Raw genomic sequence first — 16,695 nt, 5'->3', positions numbered from 1 at the left:
AGCTGGAGGGTTGCACATCTCCTAGTGGGTGTTCCTCCTGTTATCATAACAGCAGATTTCAGTCTTGGCATATTGGTTTGATGCGAGGGGAACACTAGTTGTATACAAACATTTTTTTGGTTTGCAGCCAACATTTAGAGAACACATAGAGTGTCCTTATTTAATATCCCACGATGCTTGTAGTTGTGGCAGGAAATCCGCACATTTGTTCGACACTTTGTGAGCATCACTCCTAGACATACTGCTGCAGTTTGGGCTAATATTGCATGAAAGGGAAAATGCAGCTTTTTAGAAGCGTAAACTATAAATAAATCAAGTAAAAGAAGAAACCGGCGGCCACAGTGCAAACACTAGAGGGCATTGACGGGAGCATAGCTCACGCTGTGTGTACGGAAAATCAGAATCGGTGCACCGAGGATTGCATACGGCGATCGTCCACAAATACCGTCAGCTATATGGCCTCCTTCTCTGGTTGGTGAGCACACGCAAATGATGCACTTGTGTGTACAAGAATGTGGTTGTGAAAGCCAACACCTCATGCTCGTAGCTTCCACTGCATAATAAGCAGAAAGTTGTCCTCGAGCATAGCAAACTTGAAGCCCAGGAGACACCATGGAGAGAACCCTGACCTTGTGATAACAGTGAAAGAAACAAGGGAGCAGTTACTCATTAGTGCCCACCCAAGCGCAGCCAACGGCTACGAAGGAAAGCTAAAGAATTTCTCAGAAACTTGAAAAAAATTTCTCATAGTCCGTTGTTTCAACCTGGGACCACCGCCTTTCTGGCACACACTCTACCAACTGAGCTAACGAGGACGGCCAGCAGAGATCAGATGACGATGTGAGAGCAAATTGATCAATAACTCGAATTGGAAGCAGTGTTTTAAGGGAAATCCCTTACGGGTGGAGTAGGTTTGTAGTAAAGGAAGAAGTACTTATTAGCATCCATCCGGCTGCACTTGGGTGGATGGTATTCCCACTTCAATTCGCTCTTGCCCTGCTATTACGATCTGCTGGCTGTCATGGTTAGCTCAGTTGGTATAGCAAGGGCCCCAGAAGGCGATAGTTGCGGCTTCAAACCCTGGACCAGGACAAATTTTTCCTTAACTACAAAGTTTCTGAGAAGGTTATACTATATATATATATATATATATATATATATATATATATATATATAGCTTTCCTTGTGTGACTGTGCTTGGGTGGATTCTTTCCCACTTCGAGTAATTGATCAACTGACTCTCGCCCTGCTCTCTGATCTGCTGTTTCCTAGTGGCTTCCCGCGTTACCTCACCTCATCTGCCTCCTGCTACGCCTGCCTGCCCTCGGAATACACTGTGTCACCCTACTGAAACCATTGGCTGTCTCCTCTCCTGATCCTATACCCTGCCCACGTCCGTGTCCTTTCCTTGATTTCTGCCAGCATGTCACTAACTGGCCAAGTGTTAGGTTTTGTGTAGAAGTGGTGCGCATTTATTTATTTTGTTCATTCCAGGAAGAGCTGTTGGCAGTTTCGGATGACCTGGCCCAGCTGTATCATCATGTGTGCACCGTGAACGGGGAGACCCCGAGCCGCGTCGTACTTGACCATGCCAAGGGCTCTCGGGTTGTCGAAGATGGCGAAGGCCAGGGTGAGTTGGCCCGTGTGTTTCAAAAGATGCCAGCTTGTCTTTCTCCTGACTTGAAATGCATGGAGCCATTGAGGGTTGCGACAGTTCTGACCTTCTCAGTAGATATTGGCTCTTGACACTTTTTTTTTTTTTTTTTTTGTGTAAATTTGTTTCATCTCTGTCATGGAGGTCCGATGCTGTCTTGTTCTTTTTTATTGGCAGTGTCACCTCACCTGACTTTTTATTCCATTTCCAGCAACTCAGCTTCACGTCGCCTTTTTTAAACTCGAAGGCTTCGCTTGCCTGTGCGACTACTTCGTGTGTTTGGTGCTGCACAGGGTGTAGCTTGAACAGTATCAAGCCAAGGAGGTAGAAACTTAATTTTTGTGTACACAGTGCCATTTCTTTACTACTACTCGGCGTGCTACAGTAGGTCTGCTTCTTTGAAGCTTTGGCCTCCTGACATGTTTCGCTACTCGTTTAGTGTATCTGCTGAGAGCTTTTTTAGGTACTGTGGGTTTACTGCATCTCTGACTTTCTCTTTTGTGCAGCAACCACCGAGGATGCTCCCTCTTCAGACAAGGCACCGTCCGACAGTTCTCCGATTGAGAAGCTCAAAACTGAGCTGTTTCGCCAGGCGCTTCTTCGTGAAAACGCTGTTGACCCATCGCAGTGTGCGACGTTAGGCGAGACACTGCGTGATCAAGTGCGCCACCTGCGCGTTGCCGTCGAGACGACCATGGAGATGGGACGCAACCGCGCCCCACCCATCGGCGATGGCATTGCTGGAACCGCAGAGGAGGAAGAGCTCCAGGAGCAGGTCATCAAGCTCAAGTCACTACTGTCCACAAAACGAGAGCAAATCGCCACGCTCCGCGCTGTGCTCAAGGCGAACAAGCGCACTGCGGAAGTGGCACTCACTAACCTCAAGTCCAAGTACGAGACCGAGAAGGCGGTCGTCAGTGAGACAATGAGCAAGCTCAGGCATGAGCTCAAGTCTCTCAAGGAGGATGCTGCAACGTTTGCCTCACTACGTGCCATGTTTGCCGCGCGCTGTGAGGAGTATGTTGCACAGCTCGATGACCTACAGCGTCAGCTGGCCGCTACGGAGGATGAGCGCAAGACGCTCAACTCGCTGCTGCGCATGGCCATCCACCAGAAGTTGGCACTGACACAGAGGCTTGAGGACTTGGAGATGGACCGCGAGCGGTCACACCTTCGAAGGCATACAGGCACGCCGCGCCGCGGCCCCGCGCAGCAGAGTGGCTCGCCACAGCAGCAGCAGCAGCAACAGCAGAGAGGCAGTCCCCACCACTCTTCGTTGCCGTTCTTTGGCTACGGCAGCCACCAGCGTAGGGACTACTGAATGCGGAGCTGTGGCTGCTGATAAACGTAGCCCGCGATGATCAAACACCTTGTCCACTGTGTCGACATCCGCTGGCCGCAGAGTTCCAGTGCAGTTGGAAGAAGACCTCTTGGCTTGTGGACGTGTCTGTTAAAGACCTGTCACTACGACTCTTGCTACCTTAAAAACGACAGAGGATCTTCCTGCCATATGTTGGCTACCTATGGCATTGCGATTCTTCTCGCCAAACAACGTCATGACGATGGCAAATGCTTCCCATCGTCATACCAACTGCTGGTGCTCCTTGATTCACAGCTCTGAAGATGTGCCGTAGATCGTGGAAGACTACTGCATAACAATCGTCGGTCGCAGCGCAGGCTTGCACGAACGCAGTCTTGGCGGACCAAGTTACTTGCCAGGCACCTCATTTGTGCCTGGCTGTCTGTTCAGTGGATAGGCTGCAGAGGTGGGCCTCGTTCTTTAAAGCTGTGGTCCGCCGGAAGAAGTCTCAAGCCTTCATACCAATTCTGCTCAGGAGGAGGCGTTTTCTTTGTCATGCTGTCCAGAAGTCACGTCGTCGTTGCCAACCACTGGGCTCAGCTGTTCAGTGCACGCAAATAATCGTTGGCTGTGCCATTTAGAGGTGCAGGAAATATTGGAAGGCTAAAGGCGAACTAATTTCTTGCCACGTTTTTTAAGGCAATTGTCTCACAGCCAAGGAGGAAGAAGGGACTTTTCATATTTTCACTGACATGTACAGAGAATGTTGCTCCGGCATTCAGCATGTCAGTTACGTTGTTTCTTTTTAACATTATTTTTAAAGCACAATGTCTGGCACTCAAGGCAATTACAGCACAATATTGTACGCACTTTCTTTGGGTACTGCAGGTCCTGCTAAAGGAAAAACTGTGCGATGCATGTCTGCTTCAGGGTCATTGGGTATTGAACCATGTGGTGGACCGGTACTTAACGGGGTCATTCAGTATCTGGGCACAGCCAAGCTAACCAGTTTCTTTGGAGCTTCAACTATATGGAGTGCAGACAACTTGTGGAAGCTTGACCTTTGACCGCTAGAAGGGACTGATGTTTGCAGCGTTGATGGGTGTTACCAGCATTGCTGTTTTCAGCGAGCAGCTCTTTTGAACGTGGGTAATATTGTCACGAATTGTGCATGAATTGTGAAAGATGGCAGCTTTATTTATTTTCTATTCGTCAGTCGAAAGTACTGTCCTACAATGAAGAAAAGAAGGCAGCATCCCAGTGGCCAAGGACTTCCTGTTGAGGATGTTGTTTGGGTCAGAAATTGAGCGATGTCCCGCCTCAGTTCCTTTATGAGGGCATCGTGGAACTGTATGCATTCCAGCTGGGACAGGGGGGTTGCCGTGGTGTGGGGAGATGGGTTGGGTGGGCGCAGCCGATGCCAAAGTGGTATTAATGAGAGTTTGTGCTAGTAGGGCTCTTGCTACTATAGTTAGAATTATTTTTTTTCTTCTATTTACGTAGGCGAGCATGTTTTACTATCCTTGTCGTCCAGTTTTATATTATATATATTATATACATAATTATATATACACAATGCATATATGCAAGTTGATGTGTTTGGCGATGAGCATTTTGTTACGGCTTACTTTTTGGATAGGTTGCTTCCCGTTTTGGTTGTCGGTGACTGTCTTGTACCGCCTGTTTGTAACAGACTCAGCCGGCAGTTGTTTGTTTTACGCCGTTCACCTTAACACTTCCTTTATGGCGACTTACTGGCATTATATAGCCCTCGTGCTACAGATGACTGTACAGATGTTTGCTTGCGGTTAACTTATAATAGTTTGTGTGCATTTGTTTTTTTGTGTACTTGCATAGCAGTGTTGCCTAGCTGTGCAGTCTAGAATTTAGAGACATAGTCGCTGCCCTGCTAGCATGAGGCATTTTATTTAGTTTATACTTCTGTTAATATTAGCGCCTTTGTGTTTTTTAAGGCCAATTTTAGATTTGACGAGCTGTGAAGCGTCAGGGAAAGCTTTGTCTGGATAAACAGTTTTGTTTGCGAGGCAGGCAGGCTTGTGTTACGAACTGCTCTACGTCAATATACAAAATGTTTTATTTATAGAAAGAAAGGTGTAAAACACTGAAATTCGTTATGATTCAGTTAAGCTGTACTTGTTTGTTCTGCTCTAAGCATTGTTTCTTAGCCAGTAGTATGTTACGGCCGAACAGTTGAAATTGCAGCCGATTTATTCGATGTCAAAGAAAGAACGCTAGCAGACGATGAACAAGGATAAGGACACACACATCCTTGTCTGTCGTCTGCTAGCATTCTTTCTCTATGATTGACCAACTCGCCTAGCAACATACCTCGACTTATTCAAGGCTGATAGCTTTTGTTTGTGATGGAACGAATGCTATGTTTGTCTTGATTCAAGAAAGATAGATTGTTGTTCTATAGTAAGCTCCTCTTTTTTTAATTGTAGTACGTTATTAGACTTTGAAGGAATGGAAATGGGTGCAGTTTTTGTGAGCCATATTAAAAAAAAAAGGCTGCTTTTGTACCGGTGTTTAATAGCTAGCGAAATTTCTTGTGTAAAGCACATATTTTTAGTTCGTTGCTTTGCATAGTGTGCCGTTCAGTTTACCACATTTAAGCAGAGATACAAGTTGATCTGAAATACCAATGGAGATGACAGAGTGAATGTGCTGTGCGTGCGGTGAAATATTGAAGTGCCTAACTAACTGACTGTGCCTTCCCGTATCCTCCCCCGTTTCTGAGTTTGTACAACTCGTCTTTTCCCCTTCAGGGCTTGAATGTGCAGTTGTGTGTTTGTAGAACGGCAGCGCTACTTGTTGTGAAGTACTGCTTCCAGGCGAAGATCTGTGGTGTTTTATTTCAAGGGTACGTCATCATCAGCAGTGCTGCTTTCTTGTGCGTGTGTATTTTCTTGTTGGGAATGTCAGTGGACCGTCTGCAGCACGCCGTCCTGCCGTTTTCGCAGGGGCTGTGTACACAAGTTTCGTCCAAACATACGTTTTTCGTCACGTCATCTCTCGAACTCTGGAGAAGTTGCTTGCTTTGGAGTGGTGTGTTTGTTTTGCGCAAAATAAAGACTATGAGGTGCTTGTGCGGTCACATTCTGTCACATGGTGCAGCCGATAGGTTGTCTGCTGACAAAATAAACATTCCTCCCGCATTAGAAAGGTAAGGAGTGCTAATTTTTTCTTGCAAAGTAACTAGATGCAGAAGCAGGTGAGGAGAGCTGTGCAACAGATGCAATGATGGCAAGTCCACTGTCTATGTAACGATCTCTCGGCAGGCATTGCCAGGATGAGGATTCTGTTCCATTAAGTCCTTTTAACACATCACATTAAAGGCCGCATTCGCCAAATTATTTGTTATTGGCGTTGTGAGCATGAAAATTGTCTATGTTTATCATGGTTAAACCTAGTTATCTGAGCGTAAGCTCCAATACACAGTGTATTGCTTCGCTACTGTGTAGGCTCCCTACGCTTATGGTGCACCGGGTGCCATGCCTGAACTACATTCGCAATGTGTCCTTTCACTTCACACCCAAACCTTGCTCTTGGAGTAGGTTACCGGGCTACGGTAATCATGCGTGGCACTGAGCAAAGACATGGGACTTCGTCTGCTTCAAATCACACCTACACTAACACACACCCACATTGACACACCCATGCAAAACACTTGTTGCCTCATGGTGGTCTCCCGGTAAAGTCATCTGCATGAAGATGACTTGTGAAAACAAAATTTAAAGGATACCAGCGTTTTTTCATGACTATCTACTCCACCACACCGAAATTCAAGGGTTTTCAAGCGCCCCACGAAAATTCCAGGACTCTCGAGGCCCTTGAGAACACTTCATCCAAATTCAAGGGTTTTCAAGAACCCGCATGAACCCTGACACTAATGCACTGGTTAAGCCACCAATCTAGTTGAAACAGATTGCTTGCAGTGATGGTTTGTTTTTCTTGCTTCTACCCAAGAGGTGTAGAATAGGGCAAAAAAATTACGAGGAACTTTAGCGACTAAAGTAGTGAAAGGCGAAAGCCTGAGGTCTCATCTTTTCTAGCGTTCCTGCCATCTGCAATCCCACACTTGAACGCGCGCCAAGGAACACCGCGCAACAGATGTTTGACAGGAGCGATGGCGTACCATCCAAACGCACACTTGTCTGAGAAAGTGTGACCGATACTGCGCCTTTCCTCCAGAAGTCTCCTCTTGTCTAGCGTTCCTGCTATCTGCAACCCCACACTTGAACGCGCGCCAAGGAATGCCATGCGAAAGCCGCCGCAAAAGCGGGATGCACCTTGTCCACCACAGTATGAGCCATTAAAGACTTTCGCCTTAAAAAAAGAATACATGATCAGATGGGCTTCTAGTTGCACAGTTATTTTGGTCAGCACGAAGCCTTGATGGATGAATTCATGTGAAAAAAAAAACTGAAAAGCCATGCTTCATTTAGTAAGTTCTTGCTGAAGCATGACATGTACACATGCTGTGTGCACTGCATTTCAGCAACAAGCAGAAGTCTGGCAAGCCCACCATTGAAGACTTGCTGATGCTAACCTTAAGCAGTGCCATTGCAAAGAATGTGAAACCAGGAGACAATTTTCTTTCATTGTTTTAAGACCTCAGCAAGTTGCTAAGCATCACATTCGACCACGAAGGTGCAAAACCATTTGAGCTCCCCTCGCCGTATACCAATTCACTCAACAAGAAAACAAGGTTTGAACTGCAGTGAATCGAAAATACTGGCATGCTTTCCAGAGTGCTTCTGCAGGAGACTGGCGATTTAGAACTAGAGAGCAACGTCGAGGCTTTTGTCTGCTGTTTGAGGACAAACCTCTCCATTAAGTAGCACTGCCTTGAGTGGCTCGGAAATCAGATCGAGTATGCTTATACCTCCGAGAACTCTGCACAGAAGTCTGGCTTTCCCGACATTGACATAAGACCCTTCCACGAGCGTCGTCAACAGCTCACTGTAGAGGACGATCTGCTACTCTATGCAGCTCGTGCGGCTGTCCCACTCACGTGCAAGAAAGAAATGTTGCGTCTTTTGCATGAAGGTCACTTCAGCATCACCAAGACACAGGCCCGTGCTAAGGACTCCATTTGGTGGCCTACAGTGGCCAAAGACATTGCAAGCAGCATAAAACATTGTGAAGAACATGTCAATGCACCCAGCAACCGGAAAAGGCCCCTTCAAAGCACAGTTTCCATCAAGACCATGGCAGAGAGTTGCATTAGCCACTGGTGGTCAATCGTAACAAATTATTACTCGAGATACCTGCAGCTGATTGATCTAGAAAAGCTATCATCGATTACAGTGATCAATCACTGCAAATCAATTTTTGCCCGCCATGGTATTCCAGAGGTGGTGGTCTCCGACAATGGTCCGCAGTTCTCATCACGACTTCACGAAGTTGGCTCAGGAACACAGGTTTAAACACTTAACATCAAGCCCACACTACCCTCACAGCAACGGACTCACTGAGGCTGCTGTGAAAATCATCAAAACTTAAATGAAGAATACCCAAGACGCATACTTGACCCTCTGATCCTACAGGTCAACTCCACTAAAAAATGGCTACAGCCCCTCTGAACTATTGATGGGGAGGCGATTGCAGACAAAGCCTGCTCTAAATTCTGGAAGTCTCGTTTCTCGTTTGCCAGACATCGCTAAATGGAACTTTCGAAACCCAATACCACGAACAGCAGTGGAGAAATTACAATAGACAATGTGGTGTACGGCAACTTCCGACCCTTCTAGAAGGTGATGAAGTCTGGGTCACAGACTTAAAGCAAAAAGGGAACGTGGTAGAGCCCGCAAAAGAGCCCAGATCATGTAAGATTGACACTGGGAACAGCATTGTACGGCAAAATCGAACCCATCTTATCCCTTTTCTCAAGCCTGCAGAAGAGAAGAAAGACAACCTAGACGTCGTATATGAGGCATCTCTGATGCCAACACGCACAGACATGTTTCAGGGAGAGTCATATACAACCTGCGCTGATGTTTCCTGCCAGCACACCAGGTGTGGACGTTGTGTCATTCCTCTCAAGAGATTGCTTTTTCCAGGGAAGATGATGTAGGCAGTAGCCACATGCAGTGGCTAGGCTGGTTAGCTTGTCTGCGCTGCTGTGTGCCTGCACGACGCTTGCTGCAGCTGGCACGTGTCTCGTGCCAGTGTTTTGATGACTAGAATAAACCTGCCCTGTTGGCATCGTAACAGTTTTGCACTGTTTACGTGCCATGAACAACATATTAATTAAGCAAGGGTCAATTTATAGGCTTGAGCCGTTATATTACAATCACCTATAAGCTGATAAGGATGTGTGCTGTCCTTTACTAAATGTGATAAGAGCATTAAAATCCAATTGTTTAATTGCCTCACGTTCCTTCATTGCCACGTAAGTACCTCAAAAATTTGCTTCCTGAAAAAAAAAAAAAACAAATAAAAAACAATGACATCTGAACACCCTCCTGTATTACAGCATGTGCAGACAGCAGTTCATAAAAATTTCAAATTTTTGCCACATCGTCCTGTAGTACTGTACTGAAAGTAGCTCAAATGCATGCATTTGAAGCTTGAAGGCTTTAAGCCAATGTTGGCTTTTAGCAACAAAGCCATCTGACAAGGCACATATTTTGTATGTGCCTCATCGGGCATCTGCTGAAACTCTGGTGCATGCTGCTGAACAGATGCCTTGAAAAAGACAGCCTTTCTATGAACTTCCTTCTTTTCCTTGCTGCTAGCATACTCCTGGGGAGCTTATTTCATTAGAGTGGGCTCGGAAGAAACTGTAACCAGAAAGGTCCTCAAAAGACCAAAGTGCAGAGACTGAATGCAACAATCCATAGTAACAAAATTTGGGTCTTTTAAGTGCTGTTCTGCATGCAACTTCTTTGCTTCAGCATGGCTCTAAGTGAGAACAAAAGTAACCACCAACAACAACACAACTCAGCTAGTGTCGGTCATTGGGACGCTAAAGCACACCAGGCAATTGAATAATTGAATATATTGTTACATATGTGCCCTGCGTCGCTGAATGCTGATGACGACGACGATCAATAACAGTGAGACAGAAGGAAGACGAAGCTGTAGCAACGGTAGTTGGTGCTAAGAGAAGGTTGGCGCTTGCCAGAACATTCACACAAGTCATCAGCCATTGTATTTCTTGCGCTAACCTTCTTGCCACGTATCATCTTGGTGGAGGTAGTGGGTGTGCCATCATAACCCCTCATCTTGGCCCAGAGCTTTGACATCCTGCGACTTCTTACACCGTCGGCAGAAGGTTAGGAGGCATTGCATGGGTGCTCCCCAGCCTGCAGGTCCCAGCAAGACCTTGCCGCTCCACTGCCCCGACCACAAGATACGAGGAAGGAGAGAGTGACCTGAGACGCAGCACATGACCACAAGACACGAGAGAACCAAACGACTATATATGACCGGACTGACCAGATGTGCTGTACAAGGACCCCCAAGACCTAAGACACTGCTACACTTGAAGACATCCTCCCCTGCCCATGCCATGCGGTGCGTGCCTTGGCCTCCGCCATCGGGGCTGGCAACCTGTGGCGCAAAAGTGCCCTGGGCCAAGCTTCATCGTGAATCTTCTTCTTCTTCTCCTTATCATCATGCGGGCAAGCCATTCTCTTCTTCCATCTACCTCTTCTTCAGCTATCCAGACACACCCATCGTCATGCCATGGACCTAACATGGGCAAACTTCCTCGTCCACGATCCGGACGATCGCTCGGTGGCACCCCTGCCGCGGGCAGGAGCGCTCACGCTAGGCCCGCCAGCAATTCATTAAAACGTCATCTCACAGTCATCGAACATCTCTCTGTTCTCCTGTTTTCATCGACTTGACGCTCCGGAGCAATATTAACAAAAACCAATCAAAAATTTAATGCTAAACTTGAGATACCCCTAGGGTCAAATTATGTAATCATCACATCACAGCCAGTCAGGGTCGAAAAATATAATGGCTTAATTGACCCTTCTGCAAGTTTTTACGGTGTGGTCGCTATGCAATTCAGCCCTACTGGATTTAGATTACCTCTGTACCCTTATTTTCAGATCTAGATTTTTTCCAGCTTCTAAATTGTCGAAAAGTTTGCATCGCTTGGCTCTTCTTCTTCCCCCTGAACTGCATGATTTGTGCTTTATCACTACGCCTTCTTTTCAACCCTACTTCGCACCACACTAGGCACAATATTCTTTTCCAGGTGTCTCTCGGCACTCCAGTTACTGGGCCCTATAGTATTGTATGCTTCATTACTGTAGGACTTTCTCATTTTGCGTTAAGTACTGCTCCTGATTTCGCATGTAGCACGACTGGTGGTCACCTTGCCCCCTAGAGCCTCTAGGCTCACTTCGCAGTGGTCACGGCGCTCGACTACTGTTCCCAAGGTCGCGGGATCGAATCACAACCTTGGAGTCGGCGGCCGCTTTTCGATGGAGGCGAAAAGCAAGGTGCCCGAGTACTTTGCGATGTCAGTGCACATTAAAGAACCCCAGGTGGTCGAAATTTCCGGAGTCCTTCACGGCGTCTCTACGGCGTCTCTCATAGCCTGAGTCGCTTTGGGACGTTAAACCCTACAAACCAAACCAAACTTCACGGCCCAACCGAAGACCGACGGAAGTTCGGAATCGTTCTCACGTTCGCTGTAACGAGAGCTCAACTTTCCTAATGTAAACAAGGCGAGCTCAACATGATTACATATGCTGCGCAGAAGTAGTTTAACAATTAACCTGCAACACAGCCACGAGATGGTAAAACGCCAAAACACCATGAGACGTCTGAGCAGCCGCTTGTGTGCGATTATTTATTCACACACGCACGCATGATGGCGCAAATGAACAAAACAAAGGAATCACATCCGATGAAAACACAAACTCGAAATGTACACTGAGCACGGCAAGCGGCCGGCTAACCTTCATGCTGGACGAACGGGTTGGGTATGGATTCCATGCCGTCCACGGGGCAGATCACCACGACTGCCGTGCCACGGCACACGACGAGTCCCAGAGTCCTCGTGTCGTCAGTGAGCTTGTAAGGGTCGTCGGGGTCTCGCAGGAACTCCGTGGCATTATCGATGACCAGGTTCAGCAGCGGGTCGTACCCTTTGAGAATGCCTGTGGCCTCCCGGCCGCCCTGGAACTTGACGCGAATGGCTTTGTCCAGATACTTGGACAGGTCGACAATACTTTCTTTCCGTTTCTTCTCCTTCTCACCAGTATTCGTGGCGGACATGTTGACAAATAGTTTGTGCCTGTATCAGTGCTGGCTATAAGACACGAAAGCGTGAAGTAGCAAAACTTCCAACGGCACGTTGCCACAGCACAGCGTCAACTGCGCGCGAAACGCAGATCTTGCGTTGGTTGGCGGCAGTGTGGTGTTTTCTCACAACATCCTGAGTCGAGGCGGTCTTTCGGTATGGTCACGTGACTTAACACGCTTTGAGGAGCTGATGGTTGGACACTGCTGAAAATCTGAGAGACAGTCATAGAGAAAAAATAAGCATTCCATCGAATAGACTATATTCTAGGCACTATAATGATCCGGGAGGATATTTTTGCAAATATTTGGCGCGCAGTCACGTCATACAAAAGTGACCTATGGTTTTTTTTTACTGTTCTCTTTTTCATTCTACTAGAGAGTGAAAGGGTGGCTAAAAGATGTCTCTCAAGTCCCATCCGCGGGAAGGATGAAAGCAGGCGCTTGGCCGTCGGAGCGCAGCGGCGCGGCTATAGGACCCTATAGCGCGGCTGCCATCTGGGACTGCCCCTTTTCTCCCGGGAAGGGCTTAAAGCACTTAAAGGCTTAAATCTGACGCCGCACCTTTGGGAGAACATGCTGCGCTGCTTCGACCAGGAGCTCCAGCTAACCGCCACGGCCTGGAAAGCCGCCGGCCAACAACGTCTGCCGGCCTGCGTCTGAGGCGGGGCCCCCGCCATCCATCCTAAGCGATGGAGGGCCGGAGCTCCTTCACCCGCTAATGTAAATAAAATTCAGGGACACTTTGGCTCACTAAAGTGCTTCAAGGCAGAAGCCTACCCCGCCGCGTTGCTTAGCCGTTGACTAGCGAAACCGTTTATCATTGACTAAAATCGTGGCAGATACTGCGCTTTCTTAGCTGTCAACCAATTTTAAACGCCGCTGATGCCTGCTGTACTGAGTCTATTTCTACGTTCTGCAACTTTATCGAACCGCCGTTTGAAAAATTCTCCCGCCTCAACTGGAGGCTCATTTGCGCTGAAACTGCGCAGAAAGCTTGCGCATTGTTGTCCACTTCTTCACGAGGTAAGTTTGACCATGGTGCTAACTTGGTTTCGTCGCGCATGACGAGAAAACAGAACCGTACGTCTGCGACGGGACTGAGGAGCAAAAGACGCAAATGTAAATTTTCCATGGTATTTTCTCTAAAAGGCAGCAGTAGTGCTGCCTAGTAGCATTGCAGGAACGTGCCATTATTGCCTCGGCGCTTTTGAACCGTGGCGCTTTCCTCTAGCGACGCCAGATGGCGCCACAGCTGCATTTTGCTGCTGTGGCGCATGATAGTTACTGCTACCACCCCGTTTCAAAGAGGACGCTCCTATATTCCATCCATCCATCCAGCTGCTGTGTGTCCAGGTTATAGCGTTATAGTGCCTAAATATACCTAGTATAGGGGGTATTCACATGACGTCACAGCTGACGTCAGTATGCAGCCGACGCCATCTTTGCGTCCTATTTTGACTAGTACCAGTACGGGGCGGCGGTTAAGTTAGCTGTTCGTGCGCGTCCGTTTGCTCTGTCACTCTGCCTCATGCCAGTACCGTTGTTATGAAAACTCAATCGGTATCATGAGTGACAGTTCGATTTATCTGCAAAGTGGGCGCGATGCGGACAGAGACCTGTACGAAACAAAACTTTGGTACCAACCCGTGTGCAGTCGATATGCGTAACAGCACGGTAAGCGTCGGCCTGTGCCCACGCATTAATATGTGCGACATTCATGAATTTCTTGTCCTACAGACGAGCTTCATCGCAAGAAACCAACCGCAAGCCTACTGACCACTCGAAGAACGCAACTATGTTACAAGCGGCTGGGTTAAGGCCGCGGTTGAAGCAGACGAACTCGCTCTTTGTGCAATTACGTGCGTGCCGTCCAACGTTTATACCAACCAAACCGCTGAGTTTTTGTAGCTGATATTCTGCATATAAATGGCGTTTAGTAGCCAGTATCTTTTATACAAAACTTGTTTGGTGTACTTGCCTCAATCGATCAGAAGAAGTCGGATGTTTGCATCGTCTGTGGCGGTAAGGAAGCAAAAGAAACTGCTGCCACACGCCACAGCGATGACACCGGTAGCGCCACCTCGTTGCCTTGCTGGCTCGAAATAACTTTTTGCAACAAAACTCTTGAAATAATGCGCAGTTTTGGCCAAGCTAAACTTGATTTGTTATTAGAGATAAATTTGTTTATAAAGTTCTTCAAACCTTCTGCAAAACAACTCTGCCCGCCTACGTTCCTTCGCCGAATCTGCATGCGGTCTGCTTTGATTAGCAGCCGACACAGACGATGCGAACATCCGACTTCTTCTGATCGAATGAGGCAAGTACGGCAACACAAAGTTTAGCGAGTCCTCTTTGAAGGATTTTATTGCAACAAAACACGACGAGGAGGTGTTGGCGGCGCGCTGAATGCATGCGCATGACTGCAAGCGATACATTGCCGCGCTGCTCTTTTACCAGGAATGTGTCTTCCGAGTGCGTGAAGAACAGTCGTGCACACATAGTGACAAGAGCTGGTTGCTAGGGCACATCCGGAAGATTCCAGTCCAGCCCATTTTGACATACATTTCTTACATTCCATGATAATTGTGCGGTTGTGCCGTGCCAGCCATACGTGGCATCGCATCTCGCAGAAGTGTCTCGATCGTTCGGGTGGAGTTGTTCGTGTGTACTTCCGGAACCTTAAAATGCCGATGTCTTTCGCGCAGCTCTTCAGCTTCCGTTGTTTACACTGTGCACGCGTCTATTACAGTCTACGATAGCTCAATAAATAACATATAGCTGCGGATGCCACTGCTTGTAGAACCGCACGACAGCACTTGATACATATACGTTCGCCCTGTTCGTTCTGTGGACACAAAAATGGACGACTGCGCCTCAATTACCCACAATGCACAGCGCACAGCGCGTCAGTGAATACCCCCTATATTCTAGGCACTATATCCAGGTGAAGTGCTGCGTGTGACCTTCTTAGTTGATGTCCATTGCGACAATTGTGTGTGTGTGTGTGTGTGTGTGTGTGTGTGTGTGTGTGTGTGTGTGTGTGTGTGTGTGTGTGTGTGTGTGTGTGTGTGTGTGTGTGTGTGTGTGTGTGTGTGTGTGTGTGTGTGTGTGTGTGTGTGTGTGTGTGTGTGTGTGTGTGTGTGTGTGTGTGTGTGTGTGTGTGTGTGTGTGTGTGTGTGTGTGTGTGTGTGTGTGTGTGTGCGTGCGCGTGTGTGGGTTTGTGTTTTTTTATTAACTGGGACACCAATCTGGTGTCCACCCGTTACAAAGGGACTAGCTAACACTATCATCATCATCATCAGCTGCAAATTTTGCGCTGGCGTTTTTTGTTCTTTAGTCTCGTCGCAGACGGTTCTGGTTTCTCATCATGCGCGGCCAAACCAAGTAAGCACCACGGTCAAACTTACCTCATAAATAAGGGGACAACAACTCGCAGGCTTTGTGCGCAGTTTCAGCCCAAATGAGCCTCCGGTTGAGGTAGGAGAATTTTTCAAACGGGGGTTCGATAAAGTTGCAGAACGCTGTACTATATATATGCTCTCTGGTGCGGCGTTCGAGGAAGCGCCAAATGAAAGGCGCCGCACGGACGCCCTGATTGAACGACCGGCGGGGTCAGCTTCTTATATGCGTGTTGTTGTTAAGAGCTTTATTTTTCCATGCGTGTTGTTGTTATGAACTTTATTTTTTCACCGATGTAGGAGGCCCCCTACTCCCCGCCCCCGGCACGCAGGCCTATGGGACGGAGGGCGGGGCCTCCGCGACTAAAGACAGGGGAAGCGACAGCGTTTCTACGCGGATTCAGCCGCCAGGCGGATGGCTTGCTGTTGCTTGGCGGGGGGCTCGCTCCGCAGTAGCAATTCCCAGGTTTCTCTACTATTTGTTTTCCTTGGCGCCAGGGGAATCAAGGCACTGCCAGATTATATGATCCAGAGTAAGGAACCTTAGGCGGAGGATAGCAAATTTTTCATACGTGAATTTCATGGTGACGTCATGGCCAGATGTGACGTCATTATCACCTCCGATTATCACACATGACCGGAAGATGACGTCACATCCAGTCATGACGTCACGACCGATGACGTCACTATGTGACGGTTATGAACGTCTCTAAACATCTAACCATTACTAATGTCTGGTTAATGTTAAACACCCCTTAACTGGTAAGTGATGGTATAGTGATATTTACGATTACCTCCAAATGCATGGGTTCTTGTGGGCATCTGATTAACTATTCTATTATTGATCGTAAATTATCATGAAATTGCCTCGAAAATGCCTTAACTCCATTAAAACTGATTGCTGGGCTAGTGGACGCATTGTACATAAAATGAAAGATTAACAGCGCAACAAAAAGATAATAATAATAATGTAATATTTTTTTAGGAAGGGAAAGGCGCGGTAACTGCCTTACTTGTTTTCTGTGGACACCTCAAGCGCGCCGTAAGGG

The 16,695-nt window shown here is 47.5% G+C and overlaps 2 protein-coding genes across 3 annotated transcripts in view; one reads left to right on the top strand and one right to left on the bottom strand.

Annotated features, from left to right (window-relative positions):
- Positions 1-6,063, top strand: part of BicD (Microtubule-associated protein Bicaudal D) — a 30,780-nt gene extending 24,717 nt beyond the window's left edge. For both annotated transcript variants that reach the window (XM_084579280.1, XM_084579279.1), the window contains exons 10-11: positions 1,495-1,630; positions 2,161-6,063. In XM_084579280.1, coding sequence (XP_084435406.1) covers positions 1,495-1,630; positions 2,161-2,975 — 951 coding nt within the window. In that variant the 3' untranslated portion in view covers positions 2,976-6,063. The remainder of the gene's footprint in view (positions 1-1,494; positions 1,631-2,160) is intronic.
- Positions 6,064-11,766: 5,703 nt separating this feature from the next.
- LSm7 (U6 snRNA-associated Sm-like protein LSm7) lies at positions 11,767-12,385 on the bottom strand. The gene has a single exon (XM_084579277.1). The coding sequence runs from the start codon at positions 12,219-12,221 to the stop codon at positions 11,898-11,900; it is 324 nt and encodes a 107-aa protein (XP_084435403.1). The 5' UTR covers positions 12,222-12,385; the 3' UTR covers positions 11,767-11,897.
- Positions 12,386-16,695: the final 4,310 nt, after the last annotated feature.

Source organism: Amblyomma maculatum, chromosome 9 (assembly GCF_055883805.1).
Source record: "Amblyomma maculatum isolate TAMU_Amacu chromosome 9, ASM5588380v1, whole genome shotgun sequence".
NCBI classification, from domain to species: domain Eukaryota; kingdom Metazoa; phylum Arthropoda; class Arachnida; order Ixodida; family Ixodidae; genus Amblyomma; species Amblyomma maculatum.
Note: the sequence above shows the minus strand (reverse complement) of the source record. Positions and strands in the feature narration are given on the sequence as shown.